Source organism: Oncorhynchus keta, chromosome 34, assembly GCF_023373465.1.
Source record: "Oncorhynchus keta strain PuntledgeMale-10-30-2019 chromosome 34, Oket_V2, whole genome shotgun sequence".
Lineage (NCBI taxonomy): Eukaryota > Metazoa > Chordata > Actinopteri > Salmoniformes > Salmonidae > Oncorhynchus > Oncorhynchus keta.
The window spans coordinates 72,096,844-72,122,541 of NC_068454.1; the positions used below are offsets into that span (position 1 = coordinate 72,096,844).

At 44.8% G+C, this 25,698-nt stretch overlaps 1 protein-coding gene and 1 pseudogene across 3 annotated transcripts; both read right to left on the reverse strand.

The window, feature by feature from the left end:
- Positions 1 to 2,984, reverse strand: part of LOC118367806 (nephrin-like) — a 49,157-nt pseudogene extending 46,173 nt beyond the window's left edge.
- Positions 2,985 to 2,988: 4 nt separating this feature from the next.
- Positions 2,989 to 25,698, reverse strand: LOC118367803 (nephrin-like). 3 transcript variants are annotated; one of them, XR_008090576.1, is made up of 4 exons: positions 25,558 to 25,698; positions 21,128 to 21,294; positions 18,667 to 18,870; positions 2,989 to 3,139 (listed from the first exon to the last, which is right to left on the reverse strand). XR_008090576.1 is itself a non-coding variant. In XM_035751455.2 (4 exons), the coding sequence occupies exons 2-4, from the start codon at positions 21,247 to 21,249 to the stop codon at positions 9,692 to 9,694; spliced, it is 357 nt and encodes a 118-aa protein (XP_035607348.1). In that variant the 5' UTR covers positions 21,250 to 21,294; positions 25,558 to 25,698; the 3' UTR covers positions 9,540 to 9,691. The 3 variants fall into 3 exon arrangements, 1 of the variants encoding a protein (XP_035607348.1); XM_035751455.2 differs by lacking the exon at positions 2,989 to 3,139 and adding an exon at positions 9,540 to 9,729 and having other exon boundaries at positions 21,135 to 21,294; XR_008090577.1 differs by lacking the exon at positions 21,128 to 21,294.

The following is a 25,698-nucleotide window of genomic DNA, read 5'->3' on the forward strand; positions in this document are numbered from 1 at the left end:
CACTAACAATCTGTCTGACTGAAAACGGACACGGTGCTCCAGGCTTTGATGGGCTGGTGTGCTGAGTAAGGACTACATTAGCACTTACTGTGGAAAGATGTTGTTTAATACAGTGTAGAGAGAGAGAGAGAGAGAGAGAGAGAGAGAGAGAGAGAGAGATAGAGAGAGAGAGAGAGAGAGAGAGAGAGAGATAGAGAGAGAGAGAGAGAGAGATAGAGAGAGTAGGAGAGAGCGAGAGAGCGAGAGAGAGAGAGAGAGAGAGAGAGAGAGAGAGAGAGAGAGAGAGAGAGAGAGAGTAGGAGAGAGAGAGAGAGAGAGAGAGAGTAGAGAGAGAGAGAGAGAGAGAGAGAGAGAGAGAGAGAGAGAGAGAGAGAGAGAGAGAGAGAGAGAGAGAGAGAGGAGGAGAGAGAGAGAGAGAGAGAGAGAGGGAGAGAGTAGGGAGAGAGAGAGAGAGAGAGAGAGAGAGAGAGAGAGAGAGAGAGAGTAGGAGAGAGAGAGAGAGAAATGAGGAGGAGTAGGAGAGAGAGAGAGAGAGAGAGAGAGAGAGAGAGAGGAGTAGGAGAGAGAGAGAGAGAGAGAGAGAGAGAGAGAGAGAGAGAGAGAGAGAGAGAGAGAGTAGGAGAGAGAGAGAGAGAGAGAGAGAGAGAGAGAGAGAGAGAGAGGAGGAGAGAGAGAGAGAGAGAGAGAGTAGGAGAGAGAGAGAGAGAGAGAGAGAGAGAGAGAGAGAGAGAGAGAGAGAGAGAGAGAGAGAGAGAGAGAGAGAGAGAGAGAGAGAGAGGAGAGAGAGAGAGAGAGAGAGAGGAGAGAGAGAGAGAGAGAGAGAGAGAGAGAGAGAGAGAGAGAGAGAGAGAGAGAGAGAGAGAGAGAGAGAGAGAGAGAGAGAGAGAGAGAGAGAGAGAGAGAGAGAGAGAAAGAAAGAGAGAGAGAGGGGAGGGGAGGTGTAGGAGCATTTCCAGTTCTGGGCGGTGGTTAAAGTGTAAGAAATAGAATCGGACAGTGTCTAATTCAGAGGGAGAGAGAGAGAGACAGTATTTCATATGGACGGGTGTGGATAATATGGCGTGGGTGAAATGAAAACAAAGAGTAGAATGGGGATGTTCCCCATTGGGTGTCTTCAGTAGCAGAGCATTTAATCAGCAGCTGATTTAGACCTGGGACAGAACCAGGTGGGTGGACTCCAGAACAATCAATTACTGAAACTGATCTACAAAAGGAACAACTAAAACTAGCAAACAATAGGCTGGGTTGCCATATTGTTTCAAATATATACTGTTTATCCAAACCTAGACAAAGGGTAAACAAGGAAACGATCCTTTGAGATGTTAAATCACCCACACCTATTATGTTGTGTACTGTAGTTCCTACACCGTTGGAGATGTTATGGTTTCACAGTCCTGACAATTATATTTAGCATCAGTAGAGTTTAGAATTTGGGCTTGAGTTTCATTCCCAGGCTCCTCTGATCAGTATTTTCAGAGTGTAGCAGGCTTGAGTTTCATTCCCAGGCTCCTCTGATCAGTATTATCAGAGTGTAGCAGGCTTGAGTTTCATTCCCAGGCTCCTCTGATCAGTATTATCAGAGTGTAGCAGGCTTGAGTTGGAGTTTGGATTGCACTGATACCAGAGGAATTGACAGAGTTGAGTGGGTTGAATGTGACAGCAGTAGAGACGTCGATGCTTTCATGTCGACCTCTAACACTCCAGGTTGAGCGTTGGGATTGAGTCCCCAGTAGGTGTTCATCAGTTCATCAGTGTGTGAGGATGTTTGCCCCAATGCCAGCCTGGGGTCAGGGTCGACACGTGGCTGGAGAAGGGAATAAGGAAAGGTAAAGGTGTCTGTGAGTCTATGAGGTAAGGAACAACAAACACTCACAATATACATTCACCACCAGGCTGGTCTCCAGGGCCTGAGGAAGAACCGGGTTCTTCGTACGAAACGCCAGCTTCCTACCGTTGTCCGAACTGCTTAAGAACATGAACCTGCAGGAGGTGGGGAGTGTGTGTGTGTGTGTGTGTGTGTGTGTGTGTGTGTGTGTGTGTGTGTGTGTGTGTGTGTGTGTGTGTGTGTGTGTGTGTGTGTGTGTGTGGGTGGGTGTGTGGGTGTGTGTGTGTGCTTTTGTGTGTGTGCGTGCGTGCGTGCGTGCGTGCGTGCGTGCGTTGGAGGGGTGGGTGAGGAGCGTGGGGGAAAGGGGGTCATGGGGAAGGAAGGATTGGATGGAAGAGAAGAATAGATGATAACATTAAAGATAATGGCTTAACATAGGACACATCACCCCTTATTAACACTCTAATTGAGCCCTTGAGACCTCCATAAGAACAGACAGATTTATGCAATCTGTGGGGTCTGGATATCAAGAGCCACATAACCCCCCTGAACATCATAACAATGTGAGCATTACACCTTCAGACCCATGACAAACCCAAAGTCCACCATGTTATCTAGATTCCTCTCCAGATTTATAAGCTCCGATACAAAATATTGTTGCTATTTATACCCACTATCTACACATAGAGGAATTAGTTGGAGACCAGGCTATTCTGCGTTAGAGCTGAACTATGTCCTTAATACCCTCTACAGCGTGTTATCTTTGCAGATGACAAGGGGTTATTATCTTTGGAGCTGGATTAGGTACGTATGCACCACCAGGTGAATCAGATAGGATTGGATCTGTCTAGCAACTGAAATGTAATTCTGTGTCTATGACAAAAACTAATTTGATTTGACACAAGGCACCGAGTGACAGTTCACAGTCGGCATCAATTCATTACACTGTACTGTAGTTCTGTGGGAATACAGATGTTCTTCAATTAGGGATAACACTCACACGCACACACACACGCACACACGCACACACACACACACACACACACACACACACACACACACACACACACACACACACACACACACACACACACACACACACACACACACACACACACACACACACACACACACACACACACACACACACACACAGAGCGAGAGACACACACACACACACACAGAGAGACACACACACACACACACAGGATACAGAGAACAGGAACACATACTCTTTTGTAGCGTGTGTGTTCTGGAGCTTTTCCTCAGAGCCAGACATAGGGAAAGACTCTACACCTGTCAGCTCAACTCCGTCTGAGAGAGAAAGGAGGGGGAGGAGGAAAGCGAGTGTGAGTGTTAATGCAAACAAGGCAAGGGTGTTATTTTTGAAGGTAGGGAGGGGCAGCTCCCCACTCACGTGCGTTTGACGACAGCTGATAATCAGAATAGAGGACATGCTCTACAAAAATGAACGAATGGCAGGGAACAAGCACGACTGTGCATTAGATTGCCTAGTTAAATAAAGTTACAACATATATTAAAAAACGATGACGCCTTCTCAGTATGGATGAGAAGTGTTATGATATTTGTTGCTTACTGCATATGTTTTACTAACAAGTCAATTCTAACTAGTATGTAGTACTATTAGTACACAGTATGTAGTTTTAGTAAGTAGTAGGCAAGACAAATTTCAGACACGGCCATAGTTTTAAAATGTCATTGTAAAAACAGGACATTGAGATATAGTGTACTACAATTATAGTGTAGGTTGAAACATGTCTTTGCAAACATGTTTTTCCCTCAACTCAGTACTGATTCACATTTAACGTCTCTGCTATTCCTAATGGAAAAACATGTATGTACTAGCATTATTAAGTTTGTGTGCAGTGGCTTGATACCGTACTTGGTGACCTACCTTTAAACAGAGTAAACACTGTGACAGTGTCATGTGACAGTGCTACCCACTGCTACCCATGGGTCTGTGGTCTCCAGCTCAAAGTAAGGTTTAGAGGGAGGAACTGAGGGGAGAACAGAGGACTGGTATCTATCTAAGTGGTTCTGGGTCACCTTAAGACATATGCAGTACAGACTAGGCTTTGACCAGAATTGTTGATTCTATTTACAGATCACAGAAAAATAAGCTTTTGGTAATTAATGCATTAAAAACATTTGAGACCCTTAGATGTTGAAGAAAGACAGTTGTACCAAGCCAATAAGGCAGGTTCTGTTATATTCCTGGAGAATCAGTGGGTCCATATCATTAGTGTGGTGTACAGTAGATAAGACTGAGATCTGCATACAGAGATGGGTTGGTGATGAAAGGAGACAGATGATGATCTGTGTTAGCGCCAAACAGTTCTCCTCTCAGATCACCCCCCAGCTGAATACATGCTTACACAGCAGATCAAAGCACTACCCACTCCTTTTCTCTTCCCACCCTCTCTTTCATTTCTTTCGGACCATGCAGGGAATTCAGAGAATGAACATTTTTGTTGAGGAGAGTGGAAGTTATTTGGACGGGAATTCAGAGGGAAACTGTCACCAGATGTGCTAATCAACAAACAGGCTTCAGCACAACTGTCATTTACTCTGGACACATGACCATCTACTCCACAACAAACTGTCACAGAAGAGGGTAAAGGAGTAGAAAGAAAGAGGGAAATGGAACGAGGAGAGGAAAGATATATTTCTGTGAGTGTGTGAGAGCCAGCATAGCACACAAGAAACAAAGGTCATTGCTACTTTTCAACATATATCAACTGACAGCATGGTTTAGTGAGAGGGATATAGAGAAGAAGAGAGAGAGAGAGAGAGAGAAGACAAAGAAAGAATGAAAGAAAGAAAGACAAAAATAGAAAGAAAGAAAGACAAACAAGCAGCTATCGTTTGTTTATCATGCGAGTCACCCAGGGGTAGAGCTATATGTTTCATCAAGGGGTAATTCCGTCATCCGCTGCTGAATGCTGACATAAATCCCATGGTTATGGCTGGATAAACATAACACGAGCTAGTCAGCCAGTCAGCCAGTCAGTCAGTCAGTCAGTCAGTCAGTCAGTCAGTCAGCCAGCCAGATAGTTTCTCTGCTCTCCTCCAAATCTGGGTAATTCACCTAGTGCCACTGGGTGGAGCTGTTGCTGTGTGCAGTAGAGTAGTCCTATTGGCTCCAGCCCTGCTATTGAGACAGATGAGATCTGGCTGCAGCTTCATACTGATTTAAAGGAAGCAATTGGATCTGTGTGGACTGTGATGGGTTACCCGGTGCACTGCAGAGGCGAGCACTGAAATAATGAGATTCATTTGTTTGTGTGTTTTTTCCTCTCCCTCACCAGTCTCCACTCCCCGGGATGCTTGGCCGATGACTGGGCCATGTGTCTATTGACAGGCCCCTGCACGCTCAATCTACTCAAGCCCACATGATTCACACGGCTGCATCACTTGTTGTGCTCCAGGAGAGCCTCGCCACCTAACAAATCTCCTAAAATAAGAATAATGATGTTCGCAAACGAGCTGGGCAGGTATGTCATTTATTCTCTCTCGCTCCCTCTCCCTCTCAATCTCATGCTCGCCTCCTCTTCCTATCTCTCACTCACTCCATCATCCCCTATCCCCTTCTTCCCCCAGCCCTAGCCAACCACCTTCCTCCCTCCCTCTCTCTTTCTCTATCACTGCGGTTTAATCTGCAGAGGGAGGTGCAGTATGGTGGAGGGTGTGCTGTAGCTTGTATTGAGAATGAGAGCCCCGTATCCACCACAGGCACTCAGGTGGACCATGTGACCCCAATGAGCCCCACCTGAGTTCCCCCTACTACCTCCCAAAACACACACATACACCCCCCACACACACACACACACAAATGCATTTTCACATGTGCACAAACATGCACAGTCATGCATAAACACACATGTGGGCACTCATGTGCACACACACACACACACACGCACACACAAACACACCCATCCACTCTCAACACAGACAAACACGCAGACATGCTGCTGCCATGAAGGCGAGAGACAACGAGCCGCAAAATTCGATTCATTAGACAAATACAGACGGATGGATGGATAAGGCAGATAAGAAGCAGATTAGCACAGACACACATCGGTAAGCACATACACACACACACGGATACAGACAGACAGACAGACAGACAGACAGACAGACAGACAGACAGACAGACAGACAGACAGACAGACAGACAGACAGACAGACAGACAGACAGACATCGGTAAGCACATACACACACACACGGATACAGACAGACAGACAGACAGACAGACAGACAGACAGACAGACAGACAGACATCGGTAAGCACATACACACACACGGATACAGACAGACAGACAGACAGACAGACAGACAGACAGACAGACAGACAGACAGACAGACAGACAGACAGACAGACAGACAGACAGACAGACATCGGTAAGCACATACACACACACACGGATACAGACAGACAGACAGACAGACAGACAGACAGACAGACAGACAGACAGACAGACAGACAGACAGACAGACAGACATCGGTAAGCACATACACGGATACAGACAGACAGACAGACAGACAGACAGACAGACAGACAGACAGACAGACAGACAGACATCCATAAACACATACACACACACACAGATACAGACAGACAGACAGACAGACAGACAGACAGACAGACAGACAGACAGACAGACAGACAGACAGACAGACAGACAGACATCGGTAAGCACATACACACACACGGATACAGACAGACAGACAGACAGACAGACAGACAGACAGACAGACAGACAGACAGACAGACAGACAGACATCGGTAAGCACATACACACACACACGGATACAGACAGACAGACAGACAGACAGACAGACAGACAGACAGACAGACAGACAGACAGACAGACAGACAGACAGACAGACAGACCAACAAGTCTGAAAACACATTTGCACACACAGACCCTGACTGAATCCCCCTGATCTTTCTTGATTCAGGTAGCTGTGTGCCTCTGACACAGCAGGTGGTCACCATACAGTAACTTCATAGAGAAAACAAAGCTCCTCTGATCTGTTTGAATAAAACATCTGATCAACGGGAAACAGATAAACAAGAAGAGAGTTTAGAGAGCCTCCGTTTACATCAGTGTCATTGTTGACGGTCTCACACACACACACACACACACACACACACACACACACACACACACACACACACACACACACACACACACACACACACACACACACACACACATACACACGAAAACACAGATGGACTCCTGTATGAACACACGCATGTGAAGAGTTTAATTTCCAGAATGCTATATTATCCACAGACTTTTCATATTTGTGTTTTTTCACCATAAATGATTGACATTTGTACATTATAATTGTTTTTTTTTTTGCTAAACTCTATTTAACCATTGTTTAGCTGGAATGGATTGTTTGTAACCTGTATATTTGACTCTGATATGTGGTAGTCTCACCTAGTTATCTTTAAGCTAGATGCACTCACTATAAGTTGCTCTGGATAAGAGAATCTGCTAAATTAGTTAAAAGGCAAACTTTATTGTTTTACATACAGTACATTTAAATGTACTTATTTCATACATTTGGCTGTGTAAAACCTAGCAGTACTACTTATTTCATACATTTGGCTGTGTAAAACCTAGCAGTACTACTTATTTCTATGAGAGTGAGGCGGATATACAGCATTTTGCCTCCAAAAACATGATTATTTGTCTCTCTGAAATTAAACCATCAAATTATATTTGAAACAAATACATGTCTGTCATTGAACAACCCCATGTCATGATTAGATAAACACACCCATCCCCATGTCATGATTAGATAAACACACCCATCCCCATGTCATGATTAGATAAACACACCCATCCCCATGTCATGATTAGATAAACACACCCATCCCCATGTCATGATTAGATAAACACACCCATCCCCATGTCATGATTAGATAAACACACCCATCCCCATGTCATGATTAGATAAACACACCCATCCCCATGTCATGATTAGATAAACACACCCATCCCCATGTCATGATTAGATAAACACACCCATCCCCATGTCATGATTAGATAAACACACCCATCCCCATGTCATGATTAGATAAACACACCCATCCCCATGTCATGATTAGATAAACACACCCATCCCCATGTCATGATTAGATAAACACACCCATCCCCATGTCATGATTAGATAAACACACCCATCCCCATGTCATGATTAGATAAACACACCCATCCCCATGTCATGATTAGATAAACACACCCATCCCCATGTCATGATTAGATAAACACACCCATCCCCATGTCATGATTAGATAAACACACCCATCCCCATGTCATGATTAGATAAACACACCCATCCCCATGTCATGATTAGATAAACACACCCATCCCCATGTCATGATTAGATAAACACACCCATCCCCATGTCATGATTAGATAAACACACCCATCCCCATGTCATGATTAGATAAACACACCCATCCCCATGTCATGATTAGATAAACACACCCATCCCCATGTCATGATTAGATAAACACACCCATCCCCATGTCATGATTAGATAAACACACCCATCCCCATGCCATGATTAGATAAACACACCCATCCCCATGTCATGATTAGATAAACACACCCATCCCCATGTCATGATTAGATAAACACACCCATCCCCATGTCATGATTAGATAAACACACCCATCCCCATGTCATGATTAGATAAACACACCCATCCCCATGTCATGATTAGATAAACACACCCATCCCCATGTCATGATTAGATAAACACACCCATCCCCATGTCATGATTAGATAAACACACCCATCCCCATGTCATGATTAGATAAACACACCCATCCCCATGTCATGATTAGATAAACACACCCATCCCCATGTCATGATTAGATAAACACACCCATCCCCATGTCATGATTAGATAAACACACCCATCCCCATGTCATGATTAGATAAACACACCCATCCCCATGCCATGATTAGATAAACACACCCATCCCCATGTCATGATTAGATAAACACACCCATCCCCATGTCATGATTAGATAAACACACCCATCCCCATGTCATGATTAGATAAACACACCCATCCCCATGTCATGATTAGATAAACACACCCATCCCCATGTCATGATTAGATAAACACACCCATCCCCATGTCATGATTAGATAAACACACCCATCCCCATGCCATGATTAGATAAACACACCCATCCCCATGTCATGATTAGATAAACACACCCATCCCCATGTCATGATTAGATAAACACACCCAACCCCATGCCATGATTAGATATTAGATAAACACACCCATCCCCATGTCATGATTAGATAAACACACCCATCCCCATGTCATGATTAGATAAACACACCCATCCCCATGTCATGATTAGATAAACACACCCATCCCCATGTCATGATTAGATAAACACACCCAACCCCATGCCATGATTAGATAAACACACCCATCCCCATGCCATGATTAGATAAACACACCCAACCCCATGCCATGATTAGATAAACACACCCATCCCCATGCCATGATTAGATAAACACACCCATCCCCATGTCATGATTAGATAAACACACCCATCCCCATGCCATGATTAGATAAACACACCCATCCCCATGTCATGATTAGATAAACACACCCATCCCCATGTCATGATTAGATAAACACACCCATCTATTTCCTAATTTCTTAAAACAATTAAAGCTCAATTAGAAACATTTTTGAAAATGGATATATAGCGTTTCGGGAATGATCAAACCAGACATGCATGAGGTTGAAAGCCATTGAAGTGGTCCCCCCCTTCATCCTCCCTGATTCCTCATCCCTCTCCTCCTCTCCTCCGTGCTGAACAGGAAGCTAAGCAGGTGTCCAGGACAGAAATAGGCCTCAGTCAGTCCTTCTCCCCCTCATCTCTCAGCCACATTACATAAGAAATAACATCTTACTCAACAACCCATCCCCTGTCACAAAGACACAGAATCGTCCCTGTGAGTGAGAACTGGATACTAGAGATAGACAACACAACAGAACACTCACTAGCTTTTTGACCTGGCCTTGAATGCCACATATTGGACATTATTGAGTAATAACTCATAAAATCCTTCTCATATCCGCAGCACACCACATACCTAGCTAAGGCTCATTTTTTTATCCACAGCCTTGGGCAGCTCGTACCTGTTTGCTCACTGTGCTGAAAAAGAGGTCCTATTTCACATGCAAATAGAACAAAGATATTCCCATTGAACAAAGTCACTCTGCCTTCTATTCTGCTTGTGTAAATGCCCCCGTTTATGACTTGCTGCATTATTCATAAAGAAGTGCCATAACATGAAGGCTCATTGTACAGTACACTCTTTGTGTGCTAAACTCGTTAGCCAACTGCAAAAACCTTACCACCGCACTGTCGTACCGTCGTACTCTAACTGTTGTCTCTAACTCCCAACCAACACTGATAACAAGCTTAAACACCCTCCTTTCCCCCAATCCCGTCTACTCCCACAGAAATACCTAACTGCAGCTTAACTGCATGAGTAACGTATTCTTAAAAACAGGGAAACATCAAACAAGAGAGAGAAGAGAGAGATAACGGGAAAGAGAGAGAGTGAGAGAGAGAGAGAGAGAGAGAGGGATAACGGGAAAAGAGAGAGAGAGAGAGAGAGAGAGAGAGAGAGAGAGAGAGAGAGAGGGGAAGAGAGAGATAACGGGAAAAGAGAGAGAGAGAGAGAGAGAGAGAGAGAGAGAGAGAGAGAGAGAGAGAGAGAGAGAGAGAGAGAGAGAGAGATAACGGGAAAGAGAGAGAGAGAGAGAGAGAGAGAGAGAGAGAGAGAGAGAGAGAGAGAGAGAGAGAGATGGAAAATGGAAAGAGGGACTTGTTCATTAATAGGATTATATGGTAACGCTAATGGTTTCAAACAAAAGACAGTGGATGTGTCAGGTGTTCTGGTATTCTGACGGGCGGGAGCCGGGGGTATAAGTTTCGGTGGGAGGACGCAGGGGTGGTGGAGAGGTTGTTATTGTCATGGATTACTTGCTGCCACTTGATCTGCCTATTGCCGTAATCCCCTATCTGAACTCGGCAGGAAGGGAAAAACACAGGAATTACGTCGCCCCTGATAGAAATGTCTCGAAAATGTCTCTTAGTTGGCCCGCTGAGAGGACTTATTGACGTTTGTGTGCCTCCCTCTCGGCTGTTCGCTACCTGTGGTGATCCGTCTTGAATTAGCTGGTGATGATAACCACAACCCACCACTCCGACGAGAGAGCAATGCTGGCTTTTCTTTTGGTTTTACATTATCTTTTGTTCGCTTTCTCTCTCTCTCTGCATGTCTATCTCTGTCTCTCTCTTAAAGGAGATAGTGCGATAGTGTTTTGGTTGGCTGACTGGTAAAGGCTGTCTGTGTTATCATGGGAGCTGTGGTAGTCTGGAGGAACTCTTAACTCATTGGAAGGCTGTCAAGCTGTGTTACTCAGTTCACTTATAGGTTGTACAGTACTGGCTTTGGTTCTAACCCAGTATTACAAGTACAATAACATATCTGATTCAACTCATCAACTAATATTAAAGCCTGTGATTAGTTGAAGCAAGATTTTTAGTGTTGTGCTGGAATAAACATCTGCACACCTCTGGGTCCAGGTCCAGGACTGATGACCACTGCTGTTACAGGATTTAGATTAGTCTGTGGCCTCAGGCTAGTCTGTCTGTCTGTCTGTCTGTCTGTCTGTCTGTCTGTCTGTCTGTCTGTCTGTCTGTCTGTCTGTCTGTTTGTATCAATACATCTATCTGTCATGGAATCAGGTGGAAAACATTCAGGGAAATATGCAGGGATAGCAGCTGGGAAGTGTGGCAGCATTAGGATCTACGCATGTTGGACAGACAGAAGAGTTGAAGGTCTCCTCCAGACAAACTACTACACTACAATCTCCTGATCTGAGCTCTCTGATCTGGGTCTGGTGCCTCATAGGAATCTGTGTGGACACACACACACACACACACACACACACACACACACACACACACACACACACACACACACACACACACACACACACACACACACACACACACACACACACACACACACACACACACACACACACACACACACACACACAACAACAACAACACACTTCACGTCACTGCTATGATAAATGTGGGACTGAGTCCTGCTGTATTTGCAGGTGTATAAAGATGGAGCTGGATGGAACAGGGGGAAGTGTAGAGAGCTGGGGTTCACTCCCCCCTCCTTCCTTTCTCTCTCAGTCTCTCCTATTGATGTCAGAAAAATATGCTCCCTTCCCAGGAGAGCGAGAGAGGCAGCGAGAGTCACCAAGGCAACGCCCCCCCCCACCCCAGCACCCCGGTATACACACTCCATGGCCCCCAAAAAGAAAGAGCAAAAGAGCGAGAGATGAATGGAGAAGGGGAAATGAATACACCGTAGCAGCAGAAGAAAGGCTCTTTCAGAGTCGCCGTTCTCTCCACATATGGCATAGCTCCCAAAAGCAAGGAGGCCGAGAAGTCCAGCGCCGAGAGAGTGAGAGAGAGGAGAGAGGACAGTGGACAGAGGAGAGAGGAGAGAGGAGAGAGGAGAGAGGAGAGAGGAGAGAGGAGAGAGAGAGAGGAGAGAGGAGAGAGAGAGAGAGGAGAGAGGAGAGAGAGAGAGAGAAGAGAGGAGAGAGAAGAGAGAAGAGAGGAGAGAGGAGAGAGGGAGAGAGAGAGAGGAGAGAGGAGAGAGAAGCGAGGAGAGAGGAGAGAGGACAGTGGACAGAGGACAGAGGAGAGAGGAGAGAGGAGAGAGGAGAGAGGAGAGAGGAGAGAGGAGAGAGGAGAGAGAAGAGATGAGAGAGGAGAGAGAAGAGAGAAGAGAGGAGAGAAGAGAGAAGAGAGGAGAGGGGAGAGAGGAGAGAGAAGCGAGGAGAGAGGAGAGAGGACAGTGGACAGAGGACAGAGGAGAGAGGAGAGAGAGAGAGAGGAGAGAGGAGAGAGGAGAGAGGAGAGAGGAGAGAGAAGAGATGAGAGAGGAGAGAGAAGAGAGAAGAGAGGAGAGAAGAGAGGAGAGAGGAGAGAGAAGCGAGGCGAGAGGAGAGAGAAAGAGGAGAAGAAGAGAGGAGAAAGAGAGTATGCTGTTCATCATAAAGTGACAACAGGCGGCCTGGTGTACTCACACAATTACATCCATTCCTTCCCACGTCTGTGTGGAAACTTTTCATTCACTCCCATTCTATTATGATTTACTTCTCCAGGAGCTACGGACACGGAGCACCACGGGTGGCTGTTACGGACGGAGGCTCACACACTGCTTGTAGTGTGTGTGTGTGTGTGTGTGTGTGTGTGTGTGTGTGTGTGTGTGTGTGTGTGTGTGTGTGTGTGTGTGTGTGTGTGTGTGTGTGTGTGTGTGTGTGTGTGTGTGTGTGTGTGTGTGTGTGTGTGTGTGTGTGTGTGTGTGTGTGTGTGTGTGTGTGTGTGTGCGTGGTCCATAGAATCTGAAACATATCTCAATTGTCATATTTCTCTATTGTGTGCGACAAGGTCATAGTCTTAGATATGTCCTGTAGTTCATGGTCATAGGAGGAGTGGATGGACTGTGCACCTGTTGGTTTGGGGTTACTGTATTCGCCTTGCTGTCTGCCACTCTGAACTCTGCAAACATTTAGCATTTTACAAATGAGACCGTCCTCTGTCATGGAGAATGAGCGGTGTCTTGATACAGCAACTGAGCCAGGCAACATCGTGCATCAGCTCAGATTATTATGGATATGTCCAAAGAATTTTCCATTAAAAAAAAGTACAATTAAGAAAATACAGCTAGTTTGCTGTCATTTCAACTGCAGAGATTGAGGTGATTTTGTTTCCTGCCGATGGCGAGCTAACAAAAGACAAGAACGTTAGCCAGGCTGAATGGAAAACATCATTCGACTGCATAGCAGTGATGGGGAAATATTTCCTTTGGTGGAAGGATGAAATAGTATGAATTGTATGAATTTGTCTCTCATTATTTTAAAATGTTGATAAGCAGTTTATTAAAGCAATAAGGAACCTTCTGGGGTTTGTGGTGTATGGCAAATATACCCCGGCTAAGGGGTGTATCTACTCCGCTGTCGTAGTGCATAAGAACAGCCCTTATCAGTGGTATACTGGCCATATACAGTACCACACCACTTCAGGCCTTATTGCTTAAATATCCAGGAAGTAAAATAATCCTAAACAGCAGACTCAAGTTGCATAGCAACACATAACACATTATATCATGGACAAGGACCAAGAGGTCCAGCGTGTGGCTGAGCTCCTGAAGATGTTCATACATACATTATTGTCATGCTTTGTCTTGAATAATATGACCAACCACCCTGCACCAAGTTGAAGCCCTTTGGAAAGAAGAGAGAGATTCGGTATTGACTACCGACAGCAGTGAGAGAGCTTGGTTTCCACACATACAGAGGAGGATCTTAGCACCGGATACACACTGGAATTCCATCTGTTTATAACACCAGGGGCTTTAGTCCAATTCATTAAATATTTTCTTTAGCATCGTGTACCTGAATTCGGGGACATTTTGCTTGCAACTTGATCTCATGCCCTATTGATTTACCATTAGGCTACATAGGGTTAGAAAGTAGCAGACACACACTAACCAACGAAGAGGGATAGCTGTGTGGTGTAGGAAGTCTGACTCCAGATCTGTCATGTTGTTTTATATTGGTTGGAACATGGTATGTATCGATTGAGGAGGACAGAAAAGTGTTGATAGTGTTCTGTAGCTCAGTTGGTAGAGCATGGCGCTTGTAACGCCAGGGTAGTGGGTTCGATTCCCGGGACCACCCATACGTAGAATGTATGCACACATGACTGTAAGTCGCTTTGGATAAAAGCGTCTGCTAAATGGCATATATTATTGATAGTGTTTCACCATCCACGGGTTAATATGTTGACTGATGTCATTAAACGTGTGTATTATAGGATGTTTAGGGTCTGGGAGGCTTCTTCCTGCTCTGTGTCGCTCTCTGACTCACAGTGTACTAACATGTATAAAATAGCATCTTGGTGTGACAACCTCCCAGTCCTAAAAAAGGACTCATCATCAAAGTTGGCAAGATAATTAATACCAACCAGCAGCAATTTTCACATCTATGCTATCATACAGTGGAGAGGGAAGACTTCATTTTCCTCTTTCCTGAAATTACTCACCACAAATGCCGCAATCAACTTGCCAAGTGTGTGTGTGTGTGTGTGTGTGTGTGTGTGTGTGTGTGTGTGTGTGTGTGTGTGTGTGTGTGCGTGTGTGTGTGTGTGTGTGTGTGTGTGTGTGTGTGTGTGTGTGTGTGTGTGTGTGTGTGTGTGTGTGTGTGTGTGTGTGTGTGTGTGTGTGTGTGTGTGAGAGAGTGTGATAGCTCTTTCAGCGCCAACAGACATCACTGATGGTGACAATCATCGAGTGGTGTCAAGTGTTGACGCTTGTGTTTTTGTTTCTATAGTATTTAAGTATGTGTTTGGCACAAGCATATATCTGTCTCTTTGTTTGTGTGAATATGTGTGTGTGTGTATGCATAAGTGTGTGAGTGCAAATGTAGGTGTCTGTGTGTTCATCAGTCTGTGTGTGTGTGGTTGTTGTTCCTTTATCCATTGACCCAGTTTCAGTGGAGAGTAGAGCAGAGCGCGTGTGTGTGTGCGTGTGCGTGTGCGTGTGCGTGTGCGTGTGAGTGTGTGTGTGTTCGTGCCAGTCTGCCTATCAGTGTCTGTGAATATGTGTGCATCTGAATGTCTGTCTGCTCACGTTTGCCAGTCTGCTAGTGTTCTGTGTCTCACGACAGCCATGGCACCGTGGAATAGCACCATGTGGCTTGGTGCTGGTTGATCATGAGCAGATGCCATGCTCTTATTTAGGATTGCCTTCTAATTGCCGATTACTTTTTATACACGCCATGTGCGGATCCTGCTACATTATTTTATCCTTCTCTCTCTCTCTCTCTCTCTCTCTCTCTCTCTCTCTCTCTCTCTCTCTCTCTCTCCATTTAAATTTAAGGGGCTTTATTGGCACGGGAAACATACAGTTTGGACATACCTACTCATTCAAGGGTTTATCTTTATTTTTCATTTTATTCCATTTTTATTTTATTCCATCTGGTTTGGACTTAGTAGGACAGTCATTAGTTTTTCAACAGGACAATGACCCAACACACCTCCAGGCTGTTTAAGGGCTATTTGACAAAGAAGAAGAGTGATGGAGTGCTGCATCAGATGACCTGGCCTCCACAATCACCCAACGTCAACCCAATAAAGATGGTTTGGGATGAGTTGGATCGCAGAGTAAAGGAAAAGCAGCCAACAATTGCTGAGCATATGTGGGAACTCCTTCAAGACTGTTGGAAAAGCATTCCAGTTGAAGCTGGTTGAGAGAATGCCAAGATTGCCAAGATTGTGTGAAGCTGTCATCAAGGCAAAGGGTGCCTACTTTGAAGAATCCCAAATTCAAAGTAAATGTTGATTTCTTGAACACTTTTTTGGTTACTTCATGATTCCATATTTGTTAATGTCATATTTCTGATGTCTTCACTATTATAATAATACAAATAAAGAAAAACCATTGAATGAGTAGGTGTGTCCAAACTTTTGACTGGTACTGTATGTTTACATTGCCAAAGTGAGTGAAATAATAATAAACAACAGTGAAATAGACAATAAAAATAAACAGTAAACATTACACTCCTTCCAAAAGAATCAAGATATTTCAAATGTCATATTATGTCTATATACAGTGTTGTAATGGTGTGCAAATATTTAAAGTACAAAAGTGAAAATAACTAAACAAATGTAGGTTGTATTTGCAGTGGTGTTTGTTCTTCGCTGGTTGCGCTTTTCTTGTGGCAACAGGTCACAAATATTGATGCTTTGATTGCACACTGTGGTATTTCACTCAATAGATTTGGGAGTTTATCAAAATTGCATTTGTTTTTTAATTCTTTGTTGATCTGTGTAATCTGAGGGAAATATATGTCTCCAATATGGTCATATATTTGGTAGGAGGTTAGGAAGTGCAGCTCAGTTTCCACCTCATTTTGTGGGCAGTTTGCAGATAGCCTGTCTTCTCTTGAGAGCCAGGTGTGCCTTCGGGGGCCTTTCTCAATAGCAAAGCTATACTCACTGAGTCTGTACATAGATAAAGGTTTCCTTAATTTTGGGTCAGTCACAGTGGTCAGGTATTCTGCCACTGTGTAATCTCTGTTTCGGGCCAAATAACATTCTAGTTTGCTTGTTTAAAAAAAAATGTATTTCCAATGTGTCAAGTAACTATCTTTTTGTTTTTTCTTGATTTGGTTGGTCTAAATGTGTTGCTGACATCTCTCTCTCTATCTCCATCACTTTCTCTCTCTCTATCTCCATCACTTTCTCTCTCTCTATCTCCATCACTTTCTCTCTCTCTATCTCCATCACTTTCTCTCTCTCTATCTCCATCACTTTCTCTCTCTCTTGCCTCTTTCATTTTCCCTTTATTCACTTCTGAGGGGGACAATGGCGGTACACGCGAGGCTTTTTCACATTCACATAGTCTCTGTAGTCACAGATGGCCTCTGTTTAGGCGTCCTCTGCTAAGCCACTACCATCAGGTCCCCATGGTAACTTCATTTAGGCCTATCACTGTGTCCTCTATGCATATCAAGGCTATACAGTGTAGGCTTACTGCTACTATGTCTGTCTTACAGCCAATGCAATTAAAGCTGACAGATGCACCGTTCACCCTCACAGCGAACAACCTGTCATTTGAAATATGTCACAGTAAAGAAAACCATCAAATTCACACACTTCTTAGAGCAACAACCCAATGCTTGATCTCTTGGCCCTTTTGACCTGTTTGTGTGGCTTTTGTAGGCCTTCATTCTGCGACTGCATCTCTGTGCTCATAATGCAGACATATTCCTCATGTTCATCTTGTCCTATGGGTTGTTTACCACTCAATGTTTTAATTTTCTAGCTTGTATACTGCGTCTGTTCAGGCTGTAAAAGCACATTTTGTGTTGGGCTTCTACCCATGTGTGTTATCATTTTCTGCTTCCCTGTCATTATTTCTTACCCAATTTTGATATATTGCTTTTTCCCACCCATTTCCCCCTACTATTAATATTTCCCTACTTTGTATTCAACCCTAATGTAAACACCAACCCTAACTCTAACCCTAGCTACATGTCCACATCCTGGTTCATCTCTAACCATCAACCACAACCCTAACTCTAACCCTAGCTACATGTCCACATCCTGGTTCATCTCTAACCATCAACCACGACCCTAACTCTAACCCTAGCTACATGTCCACATCCTGGTTCATCTCTAACCATCAACCACAACCCTAACTCTAACCCTAGCTACATGTCCACATCCTGGTTCATCTCTAACCATCAACCACAACCCTAACTCTAACCCTAGCTACATGTCCACATCCTGGTTCATCTCTAACCATCAACCACAACCCTAACTCTAACCCTAGCTACATGTCCACAGCCTGGTTCATCTCTAACCATCAACCACAACCCTAACTCTAACCCTAGCTACATGTCCACATCCTGGTTCATCTCTAACCATCAACCACAACCCTAACTCTAACCCTAGCTACATGTCCACAGCCTGGTTAATCTCTAACCCTCAACCACAATCCTAACTTTAACCCTAGCTACATGTCCACAGCCCGGCTCAACCCTGGCCATAACTCTAACCCTAGCTTTAAGTCCACATCCTGGTTCAGCTCTAACCATCAACCACAACCCTAACTCTAACTCTAACCCCAACCCTCCCTGGGCTCTCACCTCTCTTAGGGTCCCCCAACAGGCTGTAGCGAGGGAACCCCGGCAGGCTCTGTTGTGGACCCAGAAGCAGGTCATCCTTCACCCACTGGACAACCCCTGAGGGCCTCAGCACCTCACACCTCAGCATCACCGTAGTCCCCGCACGCACCGTCATGTTCTTGGGCTGGGTCCTGAACGCCTGCTGGGCCCCCAACTCCACCACACCTGAAGAAGAGAGGGAGGTAAAGGATGGAAGATGGTGAGAGGATGGAGAGGAAAGAGGGAAAGGAGGGAGGGATGGGTTAAGGAGATGGAGGGAGAGGAGGAGGGTGAAAAGATGGAGAGGAAGAAGGGAAAGTTAGGAAGGCAGGGGATGAGAGCTCAAATAAACATGGTAGTCGGGCCACCTTATTCATCACATCGTATGTTTTATTGATGGGAAATTGGAGCAGTTCGGCCCTACAAATGAGTCAATAATGTAATTACTACGAATTAAACCCCTCCTCGGTCCAAGAGATAATGAATGGAAAGGAAGTGAGGGCGACGGGGGTGGGGGGGACCGAGCCCTCGTTCACCCATTGCTTTTTCTTCACTGTCGATGTCCCTTCGGCTAATTCCTACAGATGAGAGTAATGATATTTGGTTTAATGCCCTCGTTTGTCATACTGTATGTGGTGTGGGGGTGTCAGGAGGTAGGGGTGGGCAATCCCTCACTCCCTGTATAAAGTGAAACGCTCCGGTACACTGCACTGGTGGCTGGAAGGTAACCTTACTGCCACTCAGCCAGCCTGGTAGTGAGTGAGTGAGGTGGAGGCTAGAACAATGAGACCAGGATCACAAGGTAATGAGATTGTAGCTCTGCATGCAAAGTCCTATGCTAATTAGGGGCCCTAATATATAAGCATGCATCTTATTTTTAAACTATGCAGTGGAGAGGAGAGCAGCTATTTACACCGCCTAATTCTGGAAGGTTGTTTGAATCTTGACCCTCTTTGAGCCAATCACAAAGTTGTTTGCGAACTGCATGCTCGGCTGCGCCTCGGCAACGTGAGTGAGAGGGAAAACTCTCAGATCAAGGGGACATCAGTCACCTCACATAAAACGTGAAGGGAAAGATTGGCCATTATAGAGGACGCATACAAACAAACAGCCACAAAATCACATTTGCATATCAGTTTACATAAATGAATACACAACAATTTTGTGTACCAACGAGCAGTAAAAGGAAGTTGAAAAACAAACAGGAACCAAATGGATTCTTCTCTTCTTCTACTGCCACTGCCTAGAGAGGTGCATGGGGGATGGAAGTGGTAAGACAGGCAAACACCGTAGGCCATTGATTTCCTTTCCCCATCCAGGGTTTGGCGTCTATTTGAACTAGATAATGGCTTGGAATTATGCTATAGAGGTGATGCTGCCCACAAAACGCTATGGCCTTTCGCTGTTGCAACAAGTTAGAAGCAGATGCTAGCCATACTCTGGAGTATAAGCTGAACAACTGTAAAAAGCATCTGTAATAATTGCAGTTGAAGTTTTTAGTATAAAAACATTGGACAGGGTCAAAAGAAAGCAAGTAGAGGTCATGCGAAGATGATACCTGTCACCTGTTAACTTACTGTACACTGTCTCTCTGTTTCTCTCTGTGATGCTTTCAAAGGCAGGAGAGAGAGAATGTAAATGTAAATCCATGCTATCAGACCTCATTAACTTGAAATAATTATGCCAGCAGTACAGTGGGATCTGTTCCATTAACAGATTCGTTTGGATGATAAATATTGGTTGTGATTGTTAGATTTATTCTGGAGGTGATTTACTGTATGTGTCAGTAAATGTGCTGTAACTGCATAATGATGCTATGAGCATTGTAACTGTATTTGTTTCACAGACGAAAGGCTTACAAGTACTGTGTGATTTTGATTGACGGCCACCATTTTTGAATAAGATTTACAAAATAACCCGAACAGATTGTCGTTGTCTGAGGAGGTCCAGCAGCAGTAAACAGACGGTTGGAAAAACAACAACCTTGACAGCTTGGTGATTCGACAGCGTATTTTGAGAAAACGATTAGCCACTCGTCACAGCATCCTTCTCTTCTGACAATGTTTTGTCGTTAAGCTGTCCTGTTTCTGCTCCCATTCAGTTGGTTTTGCTCCTCTGAGAACCAGCTGATCCATTGGCAAGGCAGCGTAATGGGCTAGAATGGTAATGGCGAGGCCTTAGCACAATGTCCAATTATATCAATGTGATTGTCGATAAATAACAATGCAATGCCAGAAGTGTGCAATGCAAGGTAAGTGAAAAGCAAAGGGTATTAGCGAGGAACAATTCCTGTGCTGCATACAATTATCAACAAAACTACAACAGTCCACAGAAACCTTGATGCAAACTCATCCATTGAGTTGAACAGAGCTCTAGGTTATGCCTCTCATAAAGTCAATCAGAGCACAGTGTTATAGAGTAGTATAATGGTGTGTAACTTAACAGAAGACCTTGCTGAGTTCGAAAGGTGACAATAGGTCCTTTGTGGCTGTTTTTCTTTCCCCATTGCAGAGTGAGGAGAAGAAGAAGTGGACTTGGGAAGCACGTTGCTGATGACAAACCCATCTCAAACCTCAGGCTCCAATCGTTTAATCCAGGCCCTGCGGAATCCTGACAAAAAAAAACGACAAATCACAGAGCAGACAGACAGTGAACTGTTTGTCAATGTTGGTGAAAGTTGAGTTAGTCAAGGCTTAGTTGACTCAATGTCAAGTTTTGAGTTACCGAGCACACACAAAGTATTCTCGAAGCCATAGCCGCATATTGTGCTAGCTATTGTAGCTAGCTATGTTGGTGAAGACAGACTAACCTGGCTACTGATCATTGGATGACTCTTGCATGCACTAGTGAATTAACCCATCAACAGTTTTGAGTTAAATCCATGAGTAACACTATGTCTACGTCCATTACATTCTGTTCTAATCTAACACTCCCCCTCTGCCTGTTTCTTTTGGAAAGGGACCCGATGTGCATTTTAAGTTAGTTTGCAATCAATCAATTTATCTGTCGCGGATGGAACAAATAATAGTGATTTACTTGATTGAAAACTAAACATTTTCTCATCTGAATAAACAAATTGAATTAAAAGCAACGGTTCTTTGAGGCATCTCCCCTCAGTCGATTAGTTGCACTCCAACAGGCTTTGATAAGAATTAGCTCACACTCAATTATTCCTGGCTCTCAGTGTATTTCAGAGCCCCCAACATGCACTTTGAACACACAAGGGCAATTTGCTCCCCCTTCACCACATTAGATGTCTGTTCTGAGCTCTCAAAAACTAATCTGCCCTCCCCCCGCCTCTCTCTCTCTCTCTCTCTCTCTCTCTCTCTCTCTCTCTCTCTCTCTCTCTCTCTCTCTCTCTCTTTCGCTCTCACACTTCCACTTTCTTTGTTTCACTCTCTCTCTCTCTCTCCCTCTTTCTTTCTCTCACTCTCTCTCTCTACCTCCCTTTCCTCCTTTCTAATATAAACCCTTAAAGGGGCAATCTGCAGTTGCTGTATGTATATACATTTTTGGGCTTACTGATATGTACCCAGAGACTCTTGAAGAATATATTAATTCAATATAACTTCACCTCATGAGCTTGGTTCGTTCAACTGTTGTATCCCCTCAGAAACCAAAATAGAAGCTTGTTTTACTCCAGTGATTGTAAACAACATACATGTAAACAGATTTGTTTTAATTTCACCTGCTGATTTCCCCTTTAAAACACCATACGCATTTCAACCCTGACCAATGTTCATGAATTGATTTTCCTCATACTTATTTTCCATCCCAGTCTGCCCTTTTCCTCACATCTGATATCTAAATACCAGAGAGAGTAAAGTGCTGGCTGGTTGGTTTCTATATGTGTAATGAAAGCTCCCCATGCCTTCCCTCTTCCATTGTGGGAGCGGGTGCTGTGACGGCAGAACTACAGAACTGCAGGGGCCCAACTTGGCTGAGAGGCAGAGAGGTCTGGATAGGTCTGGCTGAGTGTCAGAGAGGCAGAGAGGTCTGGATAGGTCTGGCTGAGTGTCAGAGAGGCAGAGAGGTCTGGATAGGTCTGGCTGAGTGTCAGAGAGGCAGAGAGGTCTGGATAGGTCTGGCTGAGTGTCAGAGAGGCAGAGAGGTCTGGATAGGTCTGGCTGAGTGTCAGAGAGGCAGAGAGGTCTGGATAGGTCTGGCTGAGTGTCAGAGAGGCAGAGAGGTCTGGATAGGTCTGGCTGAGTGTCAGAGAGGCAGAGAGGTCTGGATAGGTCTGGCTGAGTGTCAGAGAGGCAGAGAGGTCTGGATAGGTCTGGCTGAGTGTCAGAGAGGCAGAGAGGTCTGGATAGGTCTGGCTGAGTGTCAGAGAGGCAGAGAGGTCTGGATAGGTCTGGCTGAGTGTCAGAGAGGCAGAGAGGTCTGGATAGGTCTGACTGAGTGTCAGAGAGGCAGAGAGGTCTGGATAGGTCTGGCTGAGTGTCAGAGAGGCAGAGAGGTCTGGATAGGTCTGGCTGAGTGTCAGAGAGGCAGAGAGGTCTGGATAGGTCTGGCTGAGTGTCAGAGAGGCAGAGAGGTCTGGATAGGTCTGACTGAGTGTCAGAGAGGCAGAGAGGTCTGGATAGGTCTGGCTGAGTGTCAGAGAGGCAGAGAGGTCTGGATAGGTCTGACTGAGTGTCAGAGAGGCAGAGAGGTCTGGATAGGTCTGGCTGAGTGTCAGAGAGGCAGAGAGGTCTGGATAGGTCTGACTGAGTGTCAGAGAGGCAGAGAGGTCTGGATAGGTCTGGCTGAGTGTCAGAGAGGCAGAGAGGTCTGGATAGGTCTGGCTGAGTGTCAGAGAGGCAGAGAGGTCTGGTCTGGAGAGGAAGGCTACATGACTCAACATGTTTCTACCGGACATATTAATGAAAATAGCCGCAGCCTACTGACTCTGACCTCCCGTCCCCTCCCCGCACTACCGCCACCACTGCTAACCCAAACACAGGGCTTAATTAATTGGGAAAATAGGTCTGTGCACAAAATGGAGGATTGGTTCATTCTCAAGTGTGTGTTTTTGTTTAGTTTCGTTGTCCTTGACAATGTTTATTTTGGGGTTGGGTCTGGGCTGTGTCTGTTGGATGGGCTCTGATAAACTAATATTAGAATGAAAATGAATGCAGAAAACAATCATCCAAAAGATAAATAGTTCATGTTTTATTGTCACAAACACCAGATAGGTGCAGTGAAATATGTTGACTTCCAGGGTCAGCTATGGTAGGTTAAGTGCCTTGCTCAAGGGCACATCGGAAGATATTTGACCTTGTCGGCCCAGGTATTCAAACCAGCGACTTATTGGTTACTGGCCAAGCACTCTAATCACTAGGCTACCTGAGAAAACCATACACACGAGTATGCACACATGAACACATGCGCGCAAGCACACACACAAACACATATTCAAAATTCACAATATGAGACACAAACAACTAAAAAGCAGGCCTTCAGCCCTGGCTGCTAATCAAGTTTTTGTCCTTGCACAGATCTCTGTCATTATCCAGAACAACCTCAACAAGCTTCAAAATACGCACGCATGCACACAGTATAATGGAATACATGAACAATTACATTCATTCAGTATCTACAGTGCCTTCAGAAAGTACTCACACTCCATGAATTTTTCCACATTTACTCAAGTGCTATCAAACTAAGTAATTTATTTGTCTAGAAAAACCTTGTACTGTATAATATAATCTGTATTTCACTGACAACAATAGAGTTGTATGAGTCAGGATGAGATTGACCACCCAGGATAAGCATTGTTGTAACTTTCCTGTATAAGTCAGTAGATATTCTACCTTCACTGCTACTACAGTTTCTGACCTTGTCCCTCACTAGCTTTCCACAAATGCAAATGAAAAAGTTTGATTCGAAATTTGATTCGCTCTCGGAGACAAGTCAGGCTTTCTCCCCTCCAGGGTATTGGAGAGAGCAGAGGCATCGAGCGTGACCCCGACAGGTAGATTTTTAATGGCTTCTTTCATAACATCATCAAACGACTCAATACACTCAATCCTGGACCAATTTGATGCGAAACCCCATGAAATCACTCAATGTGCAGAAAATGAAGCCTCAACCTCATGCAACCATGCAATTCAGATATGGTCCTACATCTTAATATCAGTCTCGCCCACACACCGCCAATCTCACCATTAGCCTGTGGGCCCAATTACAGTGCCTCATAGGGGAGGTCTGTTGTGAACCCATTACCCCAGTGACACTCACCAGCAGAATCAGTTATAGGCCAAAGATGCAGATTAGGTTATCCACACGGCTAAATCGAATCCAAATCATTAATTGTGCATGAAAACATGGTGGTCCTCTGACAGTCTGATTAGTGTTGCCTGGGTGAGCCTGCCTGCTTGTCCAGATGCAAATAGACAGAGCAAACTTCAAGCCAAGTCAAGGACGGGCAGGTGGACGAGCCAGATTGCATCAGCCTCGTCCAGCAATTTACAGTGGCAGCTGAACAGCATGTCTCCGAGAAGCTCTTCTCACAATCCTGAGTAGAGTGTTTGTCTGCTTGGCTCGGTTTCTGTTTCTGCTCTGCAGAGTCGTCAACTTCGACTCAATGTGTCTCTCTCTCTGGCTCCCTCACATGTCACTTGCCTCGAGAAAAAGTTAAACCTCTCAAAGTGATGGGAAGAGAGAAAAAAGAGAGACAGAAGGAGAGAAGACCTCCTTTCAAACCTCCACTGACTCATCCTTATCTGTCTCCTGAGAGCTCACAGAGAGACCAAGGTACAGAGAGAAAAAGAGAGCGATAGTGAGAGAGAGAAAGAGTAAGAGAGACAGTGCATCTCTCATAAAGAAGTCACTGTCTTTGAATATGCGTAGGGATTTGCATGAGAGAGAGAGAAGAGGTGTGCTTACCTGTTGAGCAACGTCGAGGCCCCGGAGCCACTCTCTATGTCTTGCCTGATCTCACGATGCCGCTTGGAACAAAAGTGTGCAGCGTGGATGAGAAAGAATGCCAATAGGACTCTCCCTCTCTCTGACTCCACATGTACTGTA

Coding starts and splice junctions, on each gene's coding strand:
- LOC118367803 (XM_035751455.2), bottom strand. CDS start 21,249: ATGGGTTTGTCATCAGCAACGTGCTTCCCAAGTCCACTTCTTCTTCTC. Junction 18,871..21,134: donor CACCTTTCGAACTCAGCAAG/GTCTTCTGTTAA, acceptor TCTCTTCTTCAG/GTGTGGTGGAGTTGGGGGCC. Junction 9,730..18,666: donor GTTGGGGGACCCTAAGAGAG/GTGAGAGCCCAG, acceptor ACACCTGCTTAG/CTTCCTGTTCAGCACGGAGG.